This window comes from Pseudorasbora parva, chromosome 15, assembly GCF_024679245.1.
Source record: "Pseudorasbora parva isolate DD20220531a chromosome 15, ASM2467924v1, whole genome shotgun sequence".
Classification (NCBI taxonomy): domain Eukaryota; kingdom Metazoa; phylum Chordata; class Actinopteri; order Cypriniformes; family Gobionidae; genus Pseudorasbora; species Pseudorasbora parva.
In genome coordinates, this window is record NC_090186.1 from 26,889,439 (window position 1) to 26,906,884 (window position 17,446).

At 38.3% G+C, this 17,446-nt stretch overlaps 1 protein-coding gene across 1 annotated transcript in view; it reads left to right on the top strand.

Moving 5' to 3' along the window:
- Window positions 1–439, top strand: part of slc10a1 (solute carrier family 10 member 1) — a 36,404-nt gene extending 35,965 nt beyond the window's left edge. The window contains exon 6 of the mRNA XM_067417512.1: window positions 212–439. Within this exon, the coding sequence (XP_067273613.1) occupies window positions 212–267 (56 nt within the window). The 3' untranslated portion in view covers window positions 268–439. The remainder of the gene's footprint in view (window positions 1–211) is intronic.
- The last annotated feature ends 17,007 nt before the right edge of the window (window positions 440–17,446 follow it).

The following is a 17,446-nucleotide window of genomic DNA, read 5'->3' on the forward strand; positions in this document are numbered from 1 at the left end:
CACAATTCTAAAGGGTGTCGTTACTTTTTGAAATGACTGATATGAAATTACATTTCTGGAAAGAATGTTTATCAATTTATTGTATCTTTAAAGCATAAAAGTGGTAGAAATATGTTTAATTAACCTAAAGATTTATGTAGTGCTTATTTTTTTAAAGAAATATTATAAGTATTATAAATTCTAAAAAAAAGTTTTCTCTTTTCTTGCACAGAAACACAAGTGTACACAGCAGTGGAAGGAGCAGCTGAAGAAACTAATGGAATCTGATGGAAATCAGTCATTATTATGCTGAAAAAAAGCCATTTTAAGACAAAATATCACCATATGCTGTTTTTATTCCAGTTTAAATAAATGAAACTGTATAGTAAATATAGAACTAGATGGCCAGTTTTAAAATGCTTTTTACATTCAAAAACAATAAAGTTAACTGTAAAACCTTCTTCTTTTGTACTGTACTACAGTCTTAACTAAAACACTAATAATTGTTTTAATACCATATAAAAAATACAATAAATTTCTGCATAAAATCACCATCAAATGTGATCTGATCTTTGTCAAAATGACACAAATGAAAAAACAGGGTCTGCTTTAACTAAAACCACCCAAACATTTATATGTTTTCATATTTTTATTGAGGATAACATGCAAACAATGACAGAAGGGGGAGGAATAAGTAACTGAACCTTTTGCCTAAGGAGACTTTTAGAGCAATTAATACCAATTTTTACCAAACAATTTAAGTCAGGGGTGTGTCCAATCACTGAAGAGTGGCTTAAAGCTGCCCTGCTCACTATAAAACACACACCTAGAAAGAATTGTCTTGATGAGAAGCATTGTCTGATGTGCACCATGGCTCGCTCAAAAGAGCTCTCTGAAGACCTGCGATCAAGAATTATTGATTTGTATAAAGCTGGGAAAGGTTACAAAATCATCTCAAAGAGTTTGGATGTTCACCAATCCACAGTTAGAGAAATTGTCTACAAATGGAGAGAGTTTGGCACCATTGCTTCTCTCCCAAGGAGTGGCTATCCCCCAAAAATGACAAAAGAGTTTAGCACGGTATACTCAGAGAGGTTAAAATGAACCCTAGAGTGTCTGCTAAAGACTTACAGAAATCACTGGCACAGTCCAATATCTCGACTATAAGTAAAACACTGGCCAAGAATGGTGTTCATGGAGGACTCCACGGAGGAAGCCACTGCTGTCTAAAAAAAACATTGCTGCACGTTTAATGTTCGCAGAAAGGCACTTGGACATTCCACAGAACTTCTGGCAAAATATTTTGTTGACTGATGAAACGAAAGTTGAACTGTTTGGGAGGAACACACAACGTCATGTGTGGAGGAAAAATGGAAAATCTCCCCAACATCAATACCTCATCCCCGTAGTGAAGCATGGTTTGCTGCCTCAGGGCCTGGACAACTTGCAGTCATTAATGGAAAAATGAATTCAAAAGTTTATCAGGATGTTTTGCAGGAAAAGCTGAGGCTGTCTGTCAGAAAGTTGAAGCTAAAAAGAGGATGGATGCTGCAACAGGACAATGGCCCAAAACACAGAAGTAAATCAACTTCAGAATGTTTTCAGAAGAACAAAATACACAATCTGGAGTGGCCAAGTCAAAGTCCTGTCTTGAACCCCATTGAGATGTTGTGGCATGACCTCAAGACAGCGATTCATGCCAGCCATCCCAGGACTCTGACTGAACTGCAGCATTTTTTAAAGAGGTATGGTCCTGATCGATGTGCCAGACTGATCTGCAACTACAGGAAGCGTCTGGTTGAAGTTATTGCTGCCAAAGGGGTGGCAACCAGATATTTAATGTGATGGTTCAGTTACTTATTTCTCCCCCTTCTGTCATTGTTTGCATGTTATCCTTATTAAAAATATGAAAACCTACAAATGTTTGGGTGGTTTTAGTTAAAGCAGACACTGTTTTTTCATTTGTGTCATTTTGACAAAGATCAGATCACATTTGATGGTGATTTTATGCAGAAATGTGAGAAATCCCAAAGGCTTCTGATACTTTTTCATGCCACTGTATGTATATGTTAGGGGTTAACAGTTTATGACCCAAGACCAGTAGTGAAAAATGATCACCAAGAGTCAGGAGTGCAATTCATTAAAAGAAAAATGTAGTTTGCAGTTTAAAGAATAGTTTGCAGTTTCATCAGCAGAAGCCAGTTTCAAGTCTCACAAGGAGTCTGTAGGCCTCTGTCCCTCTACCCGTCTCGTCATATTGTACATACAATTGTCCCAACGTTTATACTGTTTTTAAGGTCTATCCACATCATTATTGCAAGGTGGAGGATTTAAACTGGCTCAGAGAAAATGACCAGTCATGGTAAATGTCCACACATTGTCAGTAAATCAGATGCACGTGTCCCTAGATCACTTGTTGACGCTTTCCCCGGAATTAGGCCCGTAGTGACTTTCCAGGTCTGGAGCAGGCGCCAACTTGCCCAGAACAACAAGCCCACCTATCTCTTAGGATGTCCATTGTACACTATCTCAACACTGATCTGTACAGAATATTGCGCACATACACAGATACACTCCATTTCTCCAAGGTTGGAGTTGATTGATCTCCAGTTCTTTCTCAAAACATACTGATATTGTGTGTTTTATCTCAGTGAGAGGTACAGACAGTAGTACAGGCAAAAGTCCTCTTGATTGTTTAGTGTTTCAGTAAAGGAAATATAAAATTAATAAAATATAAATAAAAATGAAAGACAAATCCATATTTCATATCTGGAAGCTGGGCTAAGCAAGCAAACACTATTACTGCACTCCTGGCATGTTAGGAGTGTGTGATGCCTCCAAAATCCAAACACACGACAACATGTTGCTATCAAGTGTTTAGCGACACCCAGACCCTCAGTCACTCCTCAGAGACCAAAAATACACTTTAGAAAACAAGAAACAATCAGTGGTTCTGTTAAGCAAAATCATTACTGGAAAGAATCATTAAAAATCATCATAATAATAAAAGAGGATAAATTGATTAAGGCTTTGATTATAAATTTAATATATAGAATAGAATAATGTATGATTTTCGGATATATAGAGGTATATTGAAGCAGCAGCAGATTTCAGAATCCACCCACCTAAAGGATTATTAGGAACACCTGTTCAATTTCTCATTAATGCAATTATCTAATCAACCAATCACATGACAGTTGGTTCAATGCATTTAGGGATGTAGTCCTGGACAATCTCCTGAACCCCAAACTGAATGGCAGAATGGGAAAGAAAGGTGATTTAAGCAATTTAGAGCGTTGCATGGTTGATGGTGCCAGATGGGCGGGTCTGACTATTTCACAATCTGCTCAGTTACTGGGATTTTCACACACAACCATTTCTAGGGTTTACAAAGAATGATGTGAAAAGGGAAAAACATCCAGTATGCGGCAGTCTAGTGGGCGAAAATGCCTTGTTGATGCTAGAGGTCAGAGGAGAATGGGCCGACTGATTCAAGCTGATAGAAGAGCAACTTTGACTGAAATAACCATTCGTTACAACCTGAGCATTGTTTCTGACCATGTCCATCCTTTTTTAACCACCTGAGGTGTTATGGAGGCCCAGGATGCTTCGATAGCGGCCTTAAGCTCATCCAGAGTGTTGGGTCTTGCGTCTCTCAACTTTCTCTTCACAATATCCCACAGATTCTCTATGGGGTTCAGGTCAGGAGAGTTGGCAGGCCAATTGGGCACAGTAATACCATGGTCAGTAAACCATTTACCAGTGGTTTTGGCACTGTGAGCAGGTGCCAGGTCGTGCTGAAAAAACGAAATCTTCATCTCCATATAGCTTTTCAGCAGATGGAAGCATGAAGTGCTCCAAAATCTCCTGATAGCTAGCTGCATTGACCCTGCCCTTCATAAAACACAGTGGACCAACACCAGCAGCTGACATGGCACCCCAGACCATCACTGACTGTGGGTACTTGACACTGGACTTCAGGCATTTTGGCATTTCCTTCTCCCCAGTCTTCCTCCAGACTCTGGCACCTTGATTTCCGAATGACATGCAAAATTTGCTTTCATCTGAAAAAAGTACTTTGGACCACTGAGCAACAGTCCAGTGCTACTTCTCTGTAGCCTACTGCAGCGTTTTTTGCCACACTTTTTCCTTCCCACAGACTTCCCACTGAGGTGCCTTGATACAGCACTCTGGGAACAGCCTATTTGTTCAGAAATTTCTTTCTGTGTCTTACCCTCTCGCTTGAGGGTGTCATTGATGGCCTTCTGGACAGCAGTCAGGTCGGCAGTCTTACCCATGGTTGCGGTATTGAGTAATGAACCTGGCTGGGAGTTTTTAAAAGCTTTAGGAATCTTTTGCAGGTGTTTAGAGTTAATTAGTTGATTCAGATGATTAGGTTAATAGCTCGTTTAGAGAACCTTTTCATGATATGCTAATTTTTTGAGATAGGAAATTGGGGTTTTCATGAGCTGTATGCCAAAATCATCAGTATTAAAACAATAAAAGACCTGAAATATTTCAGTTGGTGTGCAATAAATCTAAAATATATGAAAGTTAAATTTTTGTCATTACATTATGGAAAATAATAACTTTATCACAATATGCTATTTTTTTTTAGAAGGACCTGTATATAATGCAATTTAAAGTAAAATGAAAACATATTCCACACCTAAAATGTAGTGAAATTGTGTACCTTTTAAAATTGAAATTGTTAAATGCCCTTTAAAAAATTTAAATGTATTTCAATTTTATTTAAACATGTCAATTTCTTTTGTTTTTTTGTTTTTAGTTTTATCAAATTTAAGACTAATCAATAATCTCCGGATGCTTCAAACTTGGTTCTCATGGATTTAAATGCCAAACTGCCATACAAGACATGATAATATATTGGATCTCTGTTAAGGATCTATTAAGGGAGCAATGTAAGCTGTAGCAGGCCCTCCTATTGGTTTCACAATGTGAAGATCAGTGTGGTGCACCTTCTCCCTGTTTATAAGTCTGTGTTACGGAGGGAGAAAATGCAGGAAAGGAAGGTGCAGGTGTGGTCAGAGGAAAGTTCTTTGGCCTTACAGTTACACGTGTGCTGAACAGTTGTGTGAGGTTTTTCCTTATATTTTTTCTCAATCCCTCAAGTAACTAAAACTTGGAACAAATCTATGATAGTTCCTGTAGCTAGGAATAGGGCTCCAAGGGAACTCAATGATTTTAGGCCGATAGCGCTTCAATAGTTATGACGTGTTTTGAGAAATTTTACAGCAGTCCAAAGATAGTCTTGAGCCTTTGCAGTTTGCATTTAGACAGAGCAGAAGTTTTGAGGATGCTAACCTTACTTTGTTAAATTGTTTGTTCTTGGAAAAGCCAAAGGGCCGTATCAAACACTCGGCACAATGCAAGAGTGTTTTGCTAGTTTCAGCAGCGCCAATCTAATGTTTAGACAGCAAATGCACTCACGGCCATTTGTTCACCCATGGTCTGACCAGCCATTGACCAACAAAAACCTGGTCTTAAGTCAATAGTGCAGTATTTTTTGTGTTATTTAAAGGGCGTGTTAGTAATATGTGCCTACAGGCGAATACACAACGCACATAGACTCTGCTTATCCACACACAGGGATGCACAGCAGCACACAAGCATTTTTAAAGATTAAAAATAAAATGATTCCTCTCTGGAGAAGCGTTCAGTCTTTCCGCTTGCAAATTCCGCCATGTAAAAAGCGAATCCGTCATGGTGCAAGCGCAACTGGCTTTTAAAGGGAATGGGAGAACATAAGACTCTGATTGCTTTATTGCACGTTACATCCAAAACGCACCCATGAATCATTAAGAGAATAGGTAAAACCACTAAACAGGATATGGATCAGTGGGTAGAGCCCTTTTGGACCATGTGTCTTTTTCCATTCCATTCAATAGGGCCCAAAGACCCATGATAGACTACTTTATATTGATTTTTAATGCCCATTTTATCCATTTGTTTGAGGAACTTATATCTCTTTTCAACTTGTATATTGAGTGGATTTGGGATTTTCTATAAGAATGTCCTCAGTGACTCAGTGTCAATGGTTCTCATTTTGACCATCAGTAGGCTACTGTTCCACTGGTTTAACTCAAGGCTGTTGTATTTTACCTCTTTTGTTTATCATATACACAATGATTGTCGGAGTAGCATATGTGATAAAGTTAATTATTTTCCATAATATAGTGATAAAAATTAAACTTATTTTCGATACATTGCACACCAACTGAAATATTTCAGGTCTTTTATTGTTTTAATACTGATGATTTTGGCATACAGCTCATGAAAACCCCAAATTTCTATTTTTAAAAAAAATGCATATTTCATCTATAGCCTGACAAGCCAGACCCACAAGATGTTTGGTCTGGAAACTCACCATAGACATGGCTCAATCCGAGGGGCGGGATAAACGGTTGTTTTTCAAACTACGCACGCGATAGGATAGTGCTACACCAACCATAGCAGCGAAGGTGAAACAGAGCTTGTTGACAGATTAAACATTCACCGTATCCGGTCAGCAAAACTCCGAACACATCTTCCCTTTTTAAGAATGACTTCAGTGCCGATCTTTGTTCTTTTCTCAAAGAAAAGCTTAACTCCAAGTCTTCCAGAGTCGCGGTCAAAGCTGATTCGAAAGACCGCCGTTCGCCAGTTTCTGTGTTTACTAGAAGCATGCAAACACAACTCTGCCGTCGTCATTATGGCCCCGCCCACCGACTCTCGTTTAGAGAACCTTTTCATGATATGCTAATTTTTTGAGAAAGGAATTTGGGGTTTTCATGAGCTGTATGCCAAAATCATCAGTATTAAAACAATAAAAGACCTGAAATATTTTAGTTGGTGTGCAATGAATCTAAAATATATGAAAGTTAAATTTCCCACAGTCTTAACTTAGTGTTTTGAGGATGCTAACCTTACTTTGTTAAATTGTTTGTTCTTGGAAAAGCCAAAGGGCCGTATCAAACACAAGAGTGTTTTGCTAGTTTCAGCAGCGCCAATCTAATGTTTAGACAGCAAATGCACTCACAGCCATTTGTTCATCCATGGTCCGACCAGCCATTGACCAACAAAAACCTGGTCTAAAGTCAATAGTGTATTTTTTGTGTTATTTAAAGGGGCGTGTTAGTAATATGTGCCTACAGGCGAATACACAACTCACATAGACTCTGCTTATCCACACACAGGGATGCACAGCAGCACACAAGCATTTTTAAAGATTAAAAATAAAATGATTCCTCTCTGGAGAAGCGTTCAGTCTTTCCGCTTGCAAATTCCACCATGTAAAAAGCGAATCCGTCATGGTGCAAGCGCAACTGGCTTTTAAAGGGAATGGGGGATCATAAGACTCTGATTGCTTTATTGCACGTTACATCCAAAACGCACCCATGAATCATTAAGAGAATAGGTAAAACCACTAAACAGGATCAGTGGGTAGAGCCCTTTTAGACCATGTGCCTTTTTCCATTCCATTCAATAGGGCCCAAAGACCCATGATAGACTACTTTATATTGATTTTTCTTGCCCATTTTATCCATTTGTTTGAGGAACTCCATCGATCCATCCATCTGTACTTCTGTCTGTCTACCTTTTGTCTTTTTATACTTCTGCCTGTCTATGTGTCCGTCTGTGTGTCTGTCTGTCCTATACTTCTATCTGTCTATCTATACTTCTTTCTGTCTGTCTATTCTGTCTGTCTGTCTGTCTATACTTCTGTCTGTCTGTCTGTCTGTCTATACTTCTGTCTGTCCGTCTGTCTATCTAGACTCACCTAAAGGATTATTAGGAACACCATACTAATGTGTTTGACCCTCTTTCACCTTCAGAACTGCCTTAATTCTACGTGGCATTGATTCAACAAGGTGCTGAAAGCATTCTTTAGAAATGTTGGCCCATATTGACAGGATAGCATCTTGCAGTTGATGGAGATTTGTGGGATGCACATCCAGGTCACGAAGCTCTCGTTCCACCACATCCCAAATATGCTCTATTGGGTTGAGATCTGGTGACTGTGGGGGCCGTTTTAGTACAGTGAACTCATTAGCCCCTTTCACACTGCACGTCGGACCTGCAATATTCCCGGAACATTGCCAGGTCGCCTTCTGTGTGAAAGCAACCACGTCCCGGGATTGATTACCGAATTCGACCCGGGTCGGGGACCTAGTAATATTGTGGGATTCGACTTGGGACGAGCGCTGTGTGAACAAAAGCTGAAACTAATGCCACAACGTGTACGTAGTTATCGTGCGACTCCTAGAGCTTGTTTTTTCAATAATACAACCCTGCAATGCCAGAAGAGCTAGTCTGTGTTTTAAACGCAGAGAGTGTTCGTATACAAAAGAAACTAAAATTAAACAAGAAGAAATGTCAAGTCGAGACGACGGAGCTCCTTACTATCCGCGCTGAAGCTGAGATCGCTCGCCATTATACGTCACATCAGGATGTCACGTGTCAACTCGACCTGGGACTGTTAAGCGTTGTGTGTGAAAGCACACATATTACGGTATTTCGCTGGCAGTGAGAATGGACCAAATTGCATTATCCGTGTATTTGCCGGAATCGCAGTGTGAAAGGGGCTATTGTCATGTTCAAGAAACCAGTTTGAAATGATGAAGTTTTGTGACATGGTGCATTTTTCTGCTGGAAGTAGCCATCAGAGGATGACATGGTCAGAAACAATGCTCAGGTAGGCCGTGGCATTTAAACGATGCCCAATTGGCACTTAGGGGCCTAAAGTGTGTCAAGAAAAACATCCCCCACACCATTACACCACCACCACCAGCCTGCATAGTGGTAACAAGGCATGACGGATCCATTTTCTCATTCTGTTTACGCCAAATTCTGAATGTCTCAACAGAAATCGAGACTCATCATTCCAGAGTATGTGAGCAGAGTGGAGTGGGAGCGGAGCGAGGAGTGGCACGGCAAGATTTTGAATGGAGTGAGGAGTGGATTTTTTAAAAGTGGAAGCGCTGGGGTTTTCATTCGCGCTCCACTACCGCTCCATCACGAGTACAATTCATGCCAACGGGCCAGCACATAGCCTAATAAATACATTTTTAGCCAGAACTAGAGCTTAGATCGGCTTGAAAAAATCAAGCCCGACTCTACCCGAGCCCGTGCACCCGAGAGACCGGCCCTACAGGACACATTAACTGTAATTATGAGCCCAAGCGCAATTTAAACCTGACCATTTTTGAATACGTGGGCGTTCTGAGGAGAAGGAGCCTGCAATGTCTAATGAGCGAAGCGGCGAAGCCAGTGTGTCTCAGCTCAATAATCCAGCTCAGACATGACATAAATCTGTAGCTTACTACTTGTTGTAGCCATTAAACAATGTTTTTTTTTCTCTTTTATATTTATGTTTAAATATTATACTATTATTTTTTTATTTCATCTGATTATGAGAAGTGCACAGATGCGAGTGGGTCAGAAATGATTTTGGTGGTTATATTTAATTAATATTAAGTTTTGTTTTGTAAAAAGCCTTTCTTTCATTTTGTAAAAATTGTCTCTTAATTTTAATAGCCTAAAGGTTTCTTCGGCCAATTGCATGTATTTAATAAATAAGAAGCAAATAATCGTGATGTGAGGTCGTGGAAGCGATGGCTTTCATTGCTCATGAACTGAAGCGCGTCTCATAAATAAACTGAAACTCAGCAGGCTTGCCTCACAGACATGAGAAATATGTTGCCTAATATGTGTAGAAACAATTCGAAATGAAAATATTTAAATAAGCAAAGTGCAGTGTTCAGAACTCACACGGTAAACAACTAGCTTGATTCAGATGGATCACGGTGATACGGGCATGAGCCCAACGAGTTAAAGTTTAAGGGATTTTTTTTAACTTCTACATACTGGTGAAAGCACATTTTAAACAGCTTATTCACACACGTAATCGTTCTCTAATGCATTCAAACACATGTAATATCATAGTGCTTACCTGCTTACAGTTATCTTTATCTGATTTTGAATGAGCAGAAATCTGTATTGATCTGTAGATAAAATAACTGATGAAAACGTATGGTCTTCTTTCCCAACTTCCAAACAAAATTTGCACTGCAAAAAGCATCAATGATATTTAACTTTTAATGCTGATAAAGCCTATAAGTTTGGCATGTAGTGGGGGGGAAATGCACACTAATGTTCAGTTCCAATAAACCATGTTGAAACGAAACTAGGCTCCTAATATCATATTGTTTATTTTTCCAGTCTTCAACTGTTCAATTTTGGTGAGCTTGTGCACATTGTAGACTTTATTTGTAGTGAGATGAGTGGTAGCCTACCCGGTGGGGTCTTCAGCTGTTGTAGAATACCTCTCTATGGGGGTATTTTGATGCCAAAATCATTGAAAATGGACAGAATAAAAGTCACAAATAGATATTACAACTTGTAAACACAAAACACAATCTACAAATAGAAAAAAAATCCACAAACAAAGACTTCATGATCCGCAAATGTAAAACAAGATCTACAAATAGATACAAAGTCCTCAAACAAACTCTTTGTGATCCACAAATAAAAAGCATGGTCTACAAAAAGATTAAAGATACACACATACAAACATTTCCTGATTCACAAATACAAATCAGTGACTGAAATCCAGAATTTGAATGAATTTAAAGTGACTTGTTTGCAGGTGAAGATCATATTATGTTTGTAGATTGTGTCACATTTGTTTTCAGAATTCTGACACTATTATTTCACTGTTGTGACAAAATAATGCCATAATCATTGAAAATGAAGAGACTAGGTTAAAAAAATGCAAGTTACAATTTGTAAACACAAAACAAAATAAGTTAAAAATCTGCAAAAAAACTCCTCATGATCCGCAAATGTAAAACAAGATCTACAAATAAATTTTAAAAAATCCACAAACAGACTCTTCATGACAGACAAATATAAAATGCAATCTACAAATAGATTTAAAATCTGCAAACCAACTCTTTATGATTCACAAACAGAAATCAGTGACTTGTACTTGACGACCAGGATGTGAATGAATGCAAAGTGATTTGTCTGCGCATGAGGGTCATTATTAGATTGTGTTGCATTTATTTTCAGAATTTTGGCACAACTGTTTCGCTGTTTTCCCATTAAGAAAGCTGCAAATGCCCTGCTCACAATTTGTATGACCAAGTAAGGCTAAATATCATATCTAAAAACATTAAAATCAAAAAGTAATACAATAAATTGAAATAAATAATGTATAATAATTAAAATATTATATGTTATCATATAGTAATATAAAAAGTAATAATAAAATTAATAAAGTATTATAATAATTAATGTAGGCTATTGCATATAAAAACATTACAATCAAAAAGTTATTAAAAAATTAGGTATCCTATAATAATTTTAATGTAGCCTATAGCATATGCAAACATTAAAATTAAAATAAGTCATGTTTATTTAAAAAAAAAAAAAAACATTAAATTGTATTATGTGTGTCCAAATAAGATGGAAAATATAGCAATATATATAGGCCTTTTTTTTTTTTTAAATGTTGGTCTTAACCTTTTTAGGGACAAATACAAAAGTATAAATTAAACTCCTTCATTACAGTCTTTAAATCCAATGTGACCGCTTCCAGCACCCATAAGAGCACGATTAGACGCCTATACTGAAAAAAAGTGCGGCTGGCTTGACCGTGTATTTTCAAAGCTCAGCTGGCTTGACCCTTTTTAATGTTTATGTGAATGAATTGTCAGAACAATTAAGTGATTGTAAGACGTGTGCTTGACAATATTGTAATTAATCATTTCATGTAGGCCTATGCTGACGATCTTGACGACTCTTGTTGAGTAGTGCTGGCTTTTAACAGCTGCTAAATGTATGTTATGTATTCGATATGAGGTGCAATATAACGCAAAAAAAGAGTGTTGTCATGATATGTAGAACAAAGTTTTCCGGATTTTTATCTGTCAGGGCAACCCAGTCCAATTTATTAGGGGCCAATTGAAATCATTAGCGTTCTTATCATTATTCTCCCGTTTCTTCTTCCGCCATGGGAGTCTATGGCAGCCCAGAACCTTATATGATAAAAATAAATGCTTGGTAATAAATGCTTGGCATGTTCATCCTTGAGTAAAAAAACAATATGGCAAAAGCACTGAAATATGGACTAGATTGCACCAGACATTTAAAATGCTGAATCGACATACAGTAATTGTCACTATCCATGCGAAATGAATGGTAGCTAATACAATTAAAACCAATATGCTTGACGACTAAAAATAGCTATTTTGTGTGTAGCTAATAAAGACACAAGATTAAAATTCATAAAATTTTTAATAACAAACTAGATAAAGCCTTGCCTGACGTGGTCATACTCAATTCTAGTCAGAATATGAGTCTGAAACTGCTCCATTGGGCTGTGATTATGGGGCGTGTTCAAACGAACCAGGAAAGACATCAATTGGATAGACCTACAACCAATCAGAGCAACGAAAAGACGCTTTGTCTAATGTCAACAGAGTTCAACTGCACTGTGTTGCCAAGTCCGCGTTTTTTCCCCCGCAGGTTGTTTTCTATGTCCGTGGGTTGAAGCGACTATTATGTGATATATAGACCCATGAGCGCAATTTTTAGCAGTTTCTGTTCAGGGATAATTACTCCTCTATGGAGTACACACACACACACACAGCAGTTTGGCAGGTCTAGAAACAGATTGGGTCACCGCCGGTCTGGATTCTCCGGTTCTGGGCAGTTTCAACGATAGTGCATAACGTTATACGTACTGGGGTGCGATAAAGTTATTCTTTAAATGTCACTCAGCTACTAAAGCCCCGTTTCCACCAAAATTACCCGGAACATTTTGTACCAGGAACTTTTTTACTGGAACTCCCACCCCCCCCCACCCCCCTGTACGACTGCTCCTCCAAGTCACTGACGGACAGTCATTTTTGTGTGTAGTGTACCGATTGAAAGATTTAGTGGACTGTTTACATGAGACGTTATCTAAACCGATCTGGTGTTTACATGTGATGACTTTCAATCGCAATCATTTTGTGACGTGCAGTTTGTCTGCCGCATCAAAAATGTCAACGCTGTTTTCTCCAGCAGCTGGAATGTGTTAACTGTACACATAGCAACTCTTAACGGCCACCAGGACTAATACAGTATTATATAATAAGCTATTTATTTGTTGTAAAGTGTAATAATCATCTCAGAAAAAGAAAAAATTTCTTCTGTCAGGCGCAGTTAAAGTAAAAACTGCCTGGGGCAATATACGCTGTGTCATTACTCCAACATTATCTTCATAACTTACGAAATAAAAAGTTTACCCCTCAGAAAAATTAGCTTTCCTCTCTTGTCAACATGAGCGCGGCGCACGCTGTCACGTCATGTAAGGTCTATGGTAAAGACGGACACTTAAAAGTAATCGGTCAGGTCGTTTACATGGTGAAAAATATAGACTGTAAAAAAAAATAATAACAAGTATGGAAGAGATTCAAGCCGTGCTGCTTTTGCTGGTTATGTATAGGTTTACTAAGAGGTAATTAACAACGACAGAAAAGAGCACTAATATGCAGATACAGCAGCATGCAGCATATTCAGAAAGCTTGTAAAGCTAGATTTAAAATGACAATGTATATTATTATCAGCTATTACGGACATTGCACGTGAGATGGCTGAGACGAACGCGCACCATCAGACAGAGAGCAAGACTGATATCTACTGAATGTAGACCGAACCTCACAAAAGACTTTTAAAAATGCCGGTTGAAATAAAATGCTGCGTGAGCTAAACCAATCAGCATGTTCAGCGCCCAAGTCCCGCCTTCGAAAGTTCCTGAACTTTGAAAAAGTACCACCTCGCGAGCAGGGCCGTTTGGAGGGGGAAATATTTACCCGGAACTTCATTTAGACTATGGTTCCTGTGGTCTAAACCATAGACAGTAAAAGAAATGGACCGAGCGATCCCATTGACGTCAACGGCGAAAGAATGAAGTCAACCTAGGGGCACTCACTTCCTGATGGCTGAGAGAACTGCGCAGGCTCAGACTGAGCTTGACGACGTAGATGTGACGTGAGCCTCCTGTCGGACAGCTGTGATTCTTCTAGTAGTTGTGGAAAGTGAAATCTTAATCACGTTGTTTAAATATTTTCTCCCGTTGCTTTTGGCTCACTATGGGCTTCTCCCCATTTTTTACCCTTGACTTTATCAGACTTTAAGTCTCCACGTGCCCCCGACTGTCTCATAGACAGTAAAAGATTGCCTGCGAGCGTCTCCTCAGGTCTATACGGTAATTTCTCAACTGTGCGACAGAGTCGCGTTGGTTATGACGCAATCGTTAGCCTATTTTTACAAAAACAGCTTCTGCGGGGCGTTAGTGTAAGATACAAGGTAATGGAGCCTTTTATACATTGTCGTGTTTCTTTAGAAATAAACAATGGACAAATGGAGTCTTTAAACGCCTCTGATGTAAAGTTATTCACTGTCAAAGTGACTCAAAAATGAATGGGAGTCAATGGGATGCTAACAGCAGGTGATGGCTTGGTTAGCAATGGCAGCCCCTAGGGGTGGAATGCTTTCCGAGCGCTAGATTACCCCCTTGGTCTAAACACACCAAGTACCACCCAAAGTTCCTGGTTCCTGGGTAAAGTCCCTGTGGTGGAAACGGGGCTTTAGTCGATTGCCCGCCCTGACAACCCATGTAGCCTGACGAGCCAGACCCACATCAAGATGTTTGGTCTGGAAACTCACCATTGACAGGGCTCAATCCGAGGGGCGGGATAAACGGTTGTCTTTCAAACTCCCTCTGCACGTGATAGGATAGCGCTACACCAACCAGAGCAACGAAGGTGAAACAGAGCTTGTTGATAGATTAAACATTCACCGGTCGGCTAAACTCCGAACACATCTTCCCTTTTTAAGAATGACTTCAGTGCCGTTCTTTGTTCTTTTCTCAGAGAAAAGCTTAACTCCAAGTCTTCCAGAGTCGCAGTCAAAGCTGATTCGAAAGACCGCCGCCTTTGGCCAGTTTCTGTGTTTACTAGACAACAGCGCAAACGCAACTCGGCATCGTCATTATGGCCCCGCCCGCCGACTCTATACACGATGTGATTGGCCCGTCCAGATTGTGAGGAATACAGCTCAGAAGGGTATTGAAAGTTCCTAGACACTTGCGGGCAAATTCAATTTTCTGCCGCTAGGGTGCGTCTAGATTTCTAGGCTACTGTGTTACAAATGCCCTGTGATCTGCAAACACGGATTCAACACTTGCATGCTGAGCTTTGCACAGAATGTGTAAGAATGTCTTTTTACAGTGGTTTGAAAATAAAAGTTAGGCTGTGCTTGTTTAAAAAAATTGTGAGCAGGGTATTTGCAGCTTTCTTAATGGGAAAACAGCGAAACAGTTGTGCCAAAATTCGGAAAATAAATGCAACACAATCTACAAACAAATAATGACCCTTGTGAATCATAAAGAGTTGGGTTGCAGATTTTAAATCTATTTGTAGATTGCATTTTATATTTGTATGTCATGAGTCTGTTTGTGGATTCTTTTTATCTATTTGTAGATCTTGTTTTATATTTGCGGATCATGAGGAGTTTGTTTGCACAATCTAGGCCTACACATTCTACAAACAGAACATGATCTTCACCTGCAAACAAGTCACTTTACATTCATTAAAATTCTGTATTTCAAGTACAAGTCACTGATTTGTATTTTTGAATCAGGAAATGTTTATTTGTGGATTTTTAATCTTTTTGTGGACCATGCAATATCTGTGGATCACAAAGAGTTTGTTTGAGGACTTTGTATCTATTTGTAGATCTTTTTTTACATTTGCGGATCATGAAGAGAGGCTTTGAGAGGCTTAGAGAGGCTTAGAGATCGATGTTTAATGCTGAAAGCTAGTGCGATCTAACGGCTAATATGCTAATAGGGCTAAAAAAAATTTCTTCAAGCATATGTGTTTTATGATATTATATATATATATATATATATATATATATATATATATATATATATATGTTGTTTTTTTAGTTGTTTAAATGTGTAAATGGGAATGAGGAAAATATCCATTATATTTTGTGAACCATTTTGTAATTTGTATATTTGTGTTTCTTTCAGTTTTACAGTAAAGTGTGCATCACATAAGCACAAAAGAAGAACGAGTGGTTATTTCAGTCAAAGTTGCTCTTCTACCAGCTTAAATCAGTCGGCCCATTCTCCTCTGATCTTTAGCATCAACAAGGCATTTTCGCCCACAGGACTGCCGCATACTGGATGTTTTTCCCTTTTCACACCATTCTTTGTAAACCCTAGAAATGTTTGTGCGTGAAAATCCCAGTAACTGAGCAGATTGTGAAATACTCAGACCGGCCTGTCTGGCACCAACAACCATGCAACGCTCTAAATATTTAGGAGTAATAACTACATTTATAAGTGCCTAGATATTTTCGAGGTTTGTTGGTCACCTCTTCCCCTCAACGTGTTACCTAGATTTTTATATTTATTTCAATGGGTTGCAATTTTCATACCCAAATCCTTTTTTTTTTTTTTTTACTCTGTAAACATCATGAACAATAGAAATAAAGTTCTGAAGTAAATTCTAATCATATCTCATTCTTATGTTGTATATGTTATTGTTATTTTAAGTTTTAAATGTGCAAATAGGTCTAACTGAAGAATTTGTATGAATTCTGACTATGCTGTTTCCCACCGGTCATTGTGACCAAGAATAAAACCTAATATTTCACTAACTTAACCAACATAAAATCAGAGAAGGGGGGTCTAAAGAGTAAATTGCAAGAACAATTTTGGGATTAAATGGGTAAAAAAAGAATTGAGAAATTTTGGACCAAAGTACAGTGGATACTGGGAACACAGAGAAGAAAGAATGATAAACCAAGTAGAAGAAAGCATTTTTTTTCTTCCTAGAACAGCATCGGCCTGAAAAGTTTCAACACATTGTGCAATTGTATGTGGTTGCACAACATAAAATCTGCTTTTTCAGCTGCCTTGAAATGGGTGCCAATTTTTAAACTTGATTATCTACAAATAAATAATTACTTGATTATTTATTTAATTAAACTATTCAATAGACATCAAAGCCATAAAAATAAATATACAGAGAACTAATGTCTTGGAGTCTGATGCTTAATTTTTCAAAACACTTTCAAGTGAGAAAAACTAAGTTGCAACCTTAATGTTAAAGGGTTAGTTCACCCAAAAATGAAAATGTAATGTTTATCTGCTTACCCCCAGTTCATCCAACATGTAGGTGTGTCTTTTTCTTCAGTAGAACACAAATGAAGATTTTTACTCCAACCGTTGCTGTGTGCCAGTCATATAATAGGTATAGGAATAGGTAACAAGTCTGAGAGCAAAAAAAAAACAAAAACATGCTTAGGCAACAAAAACCCTGCTGCTCCACTATGGAGCTAGAAATATGACAAAATGATCTGAATTTGAATTGTATAAATCTGAATTATTGACAAGTGTAAT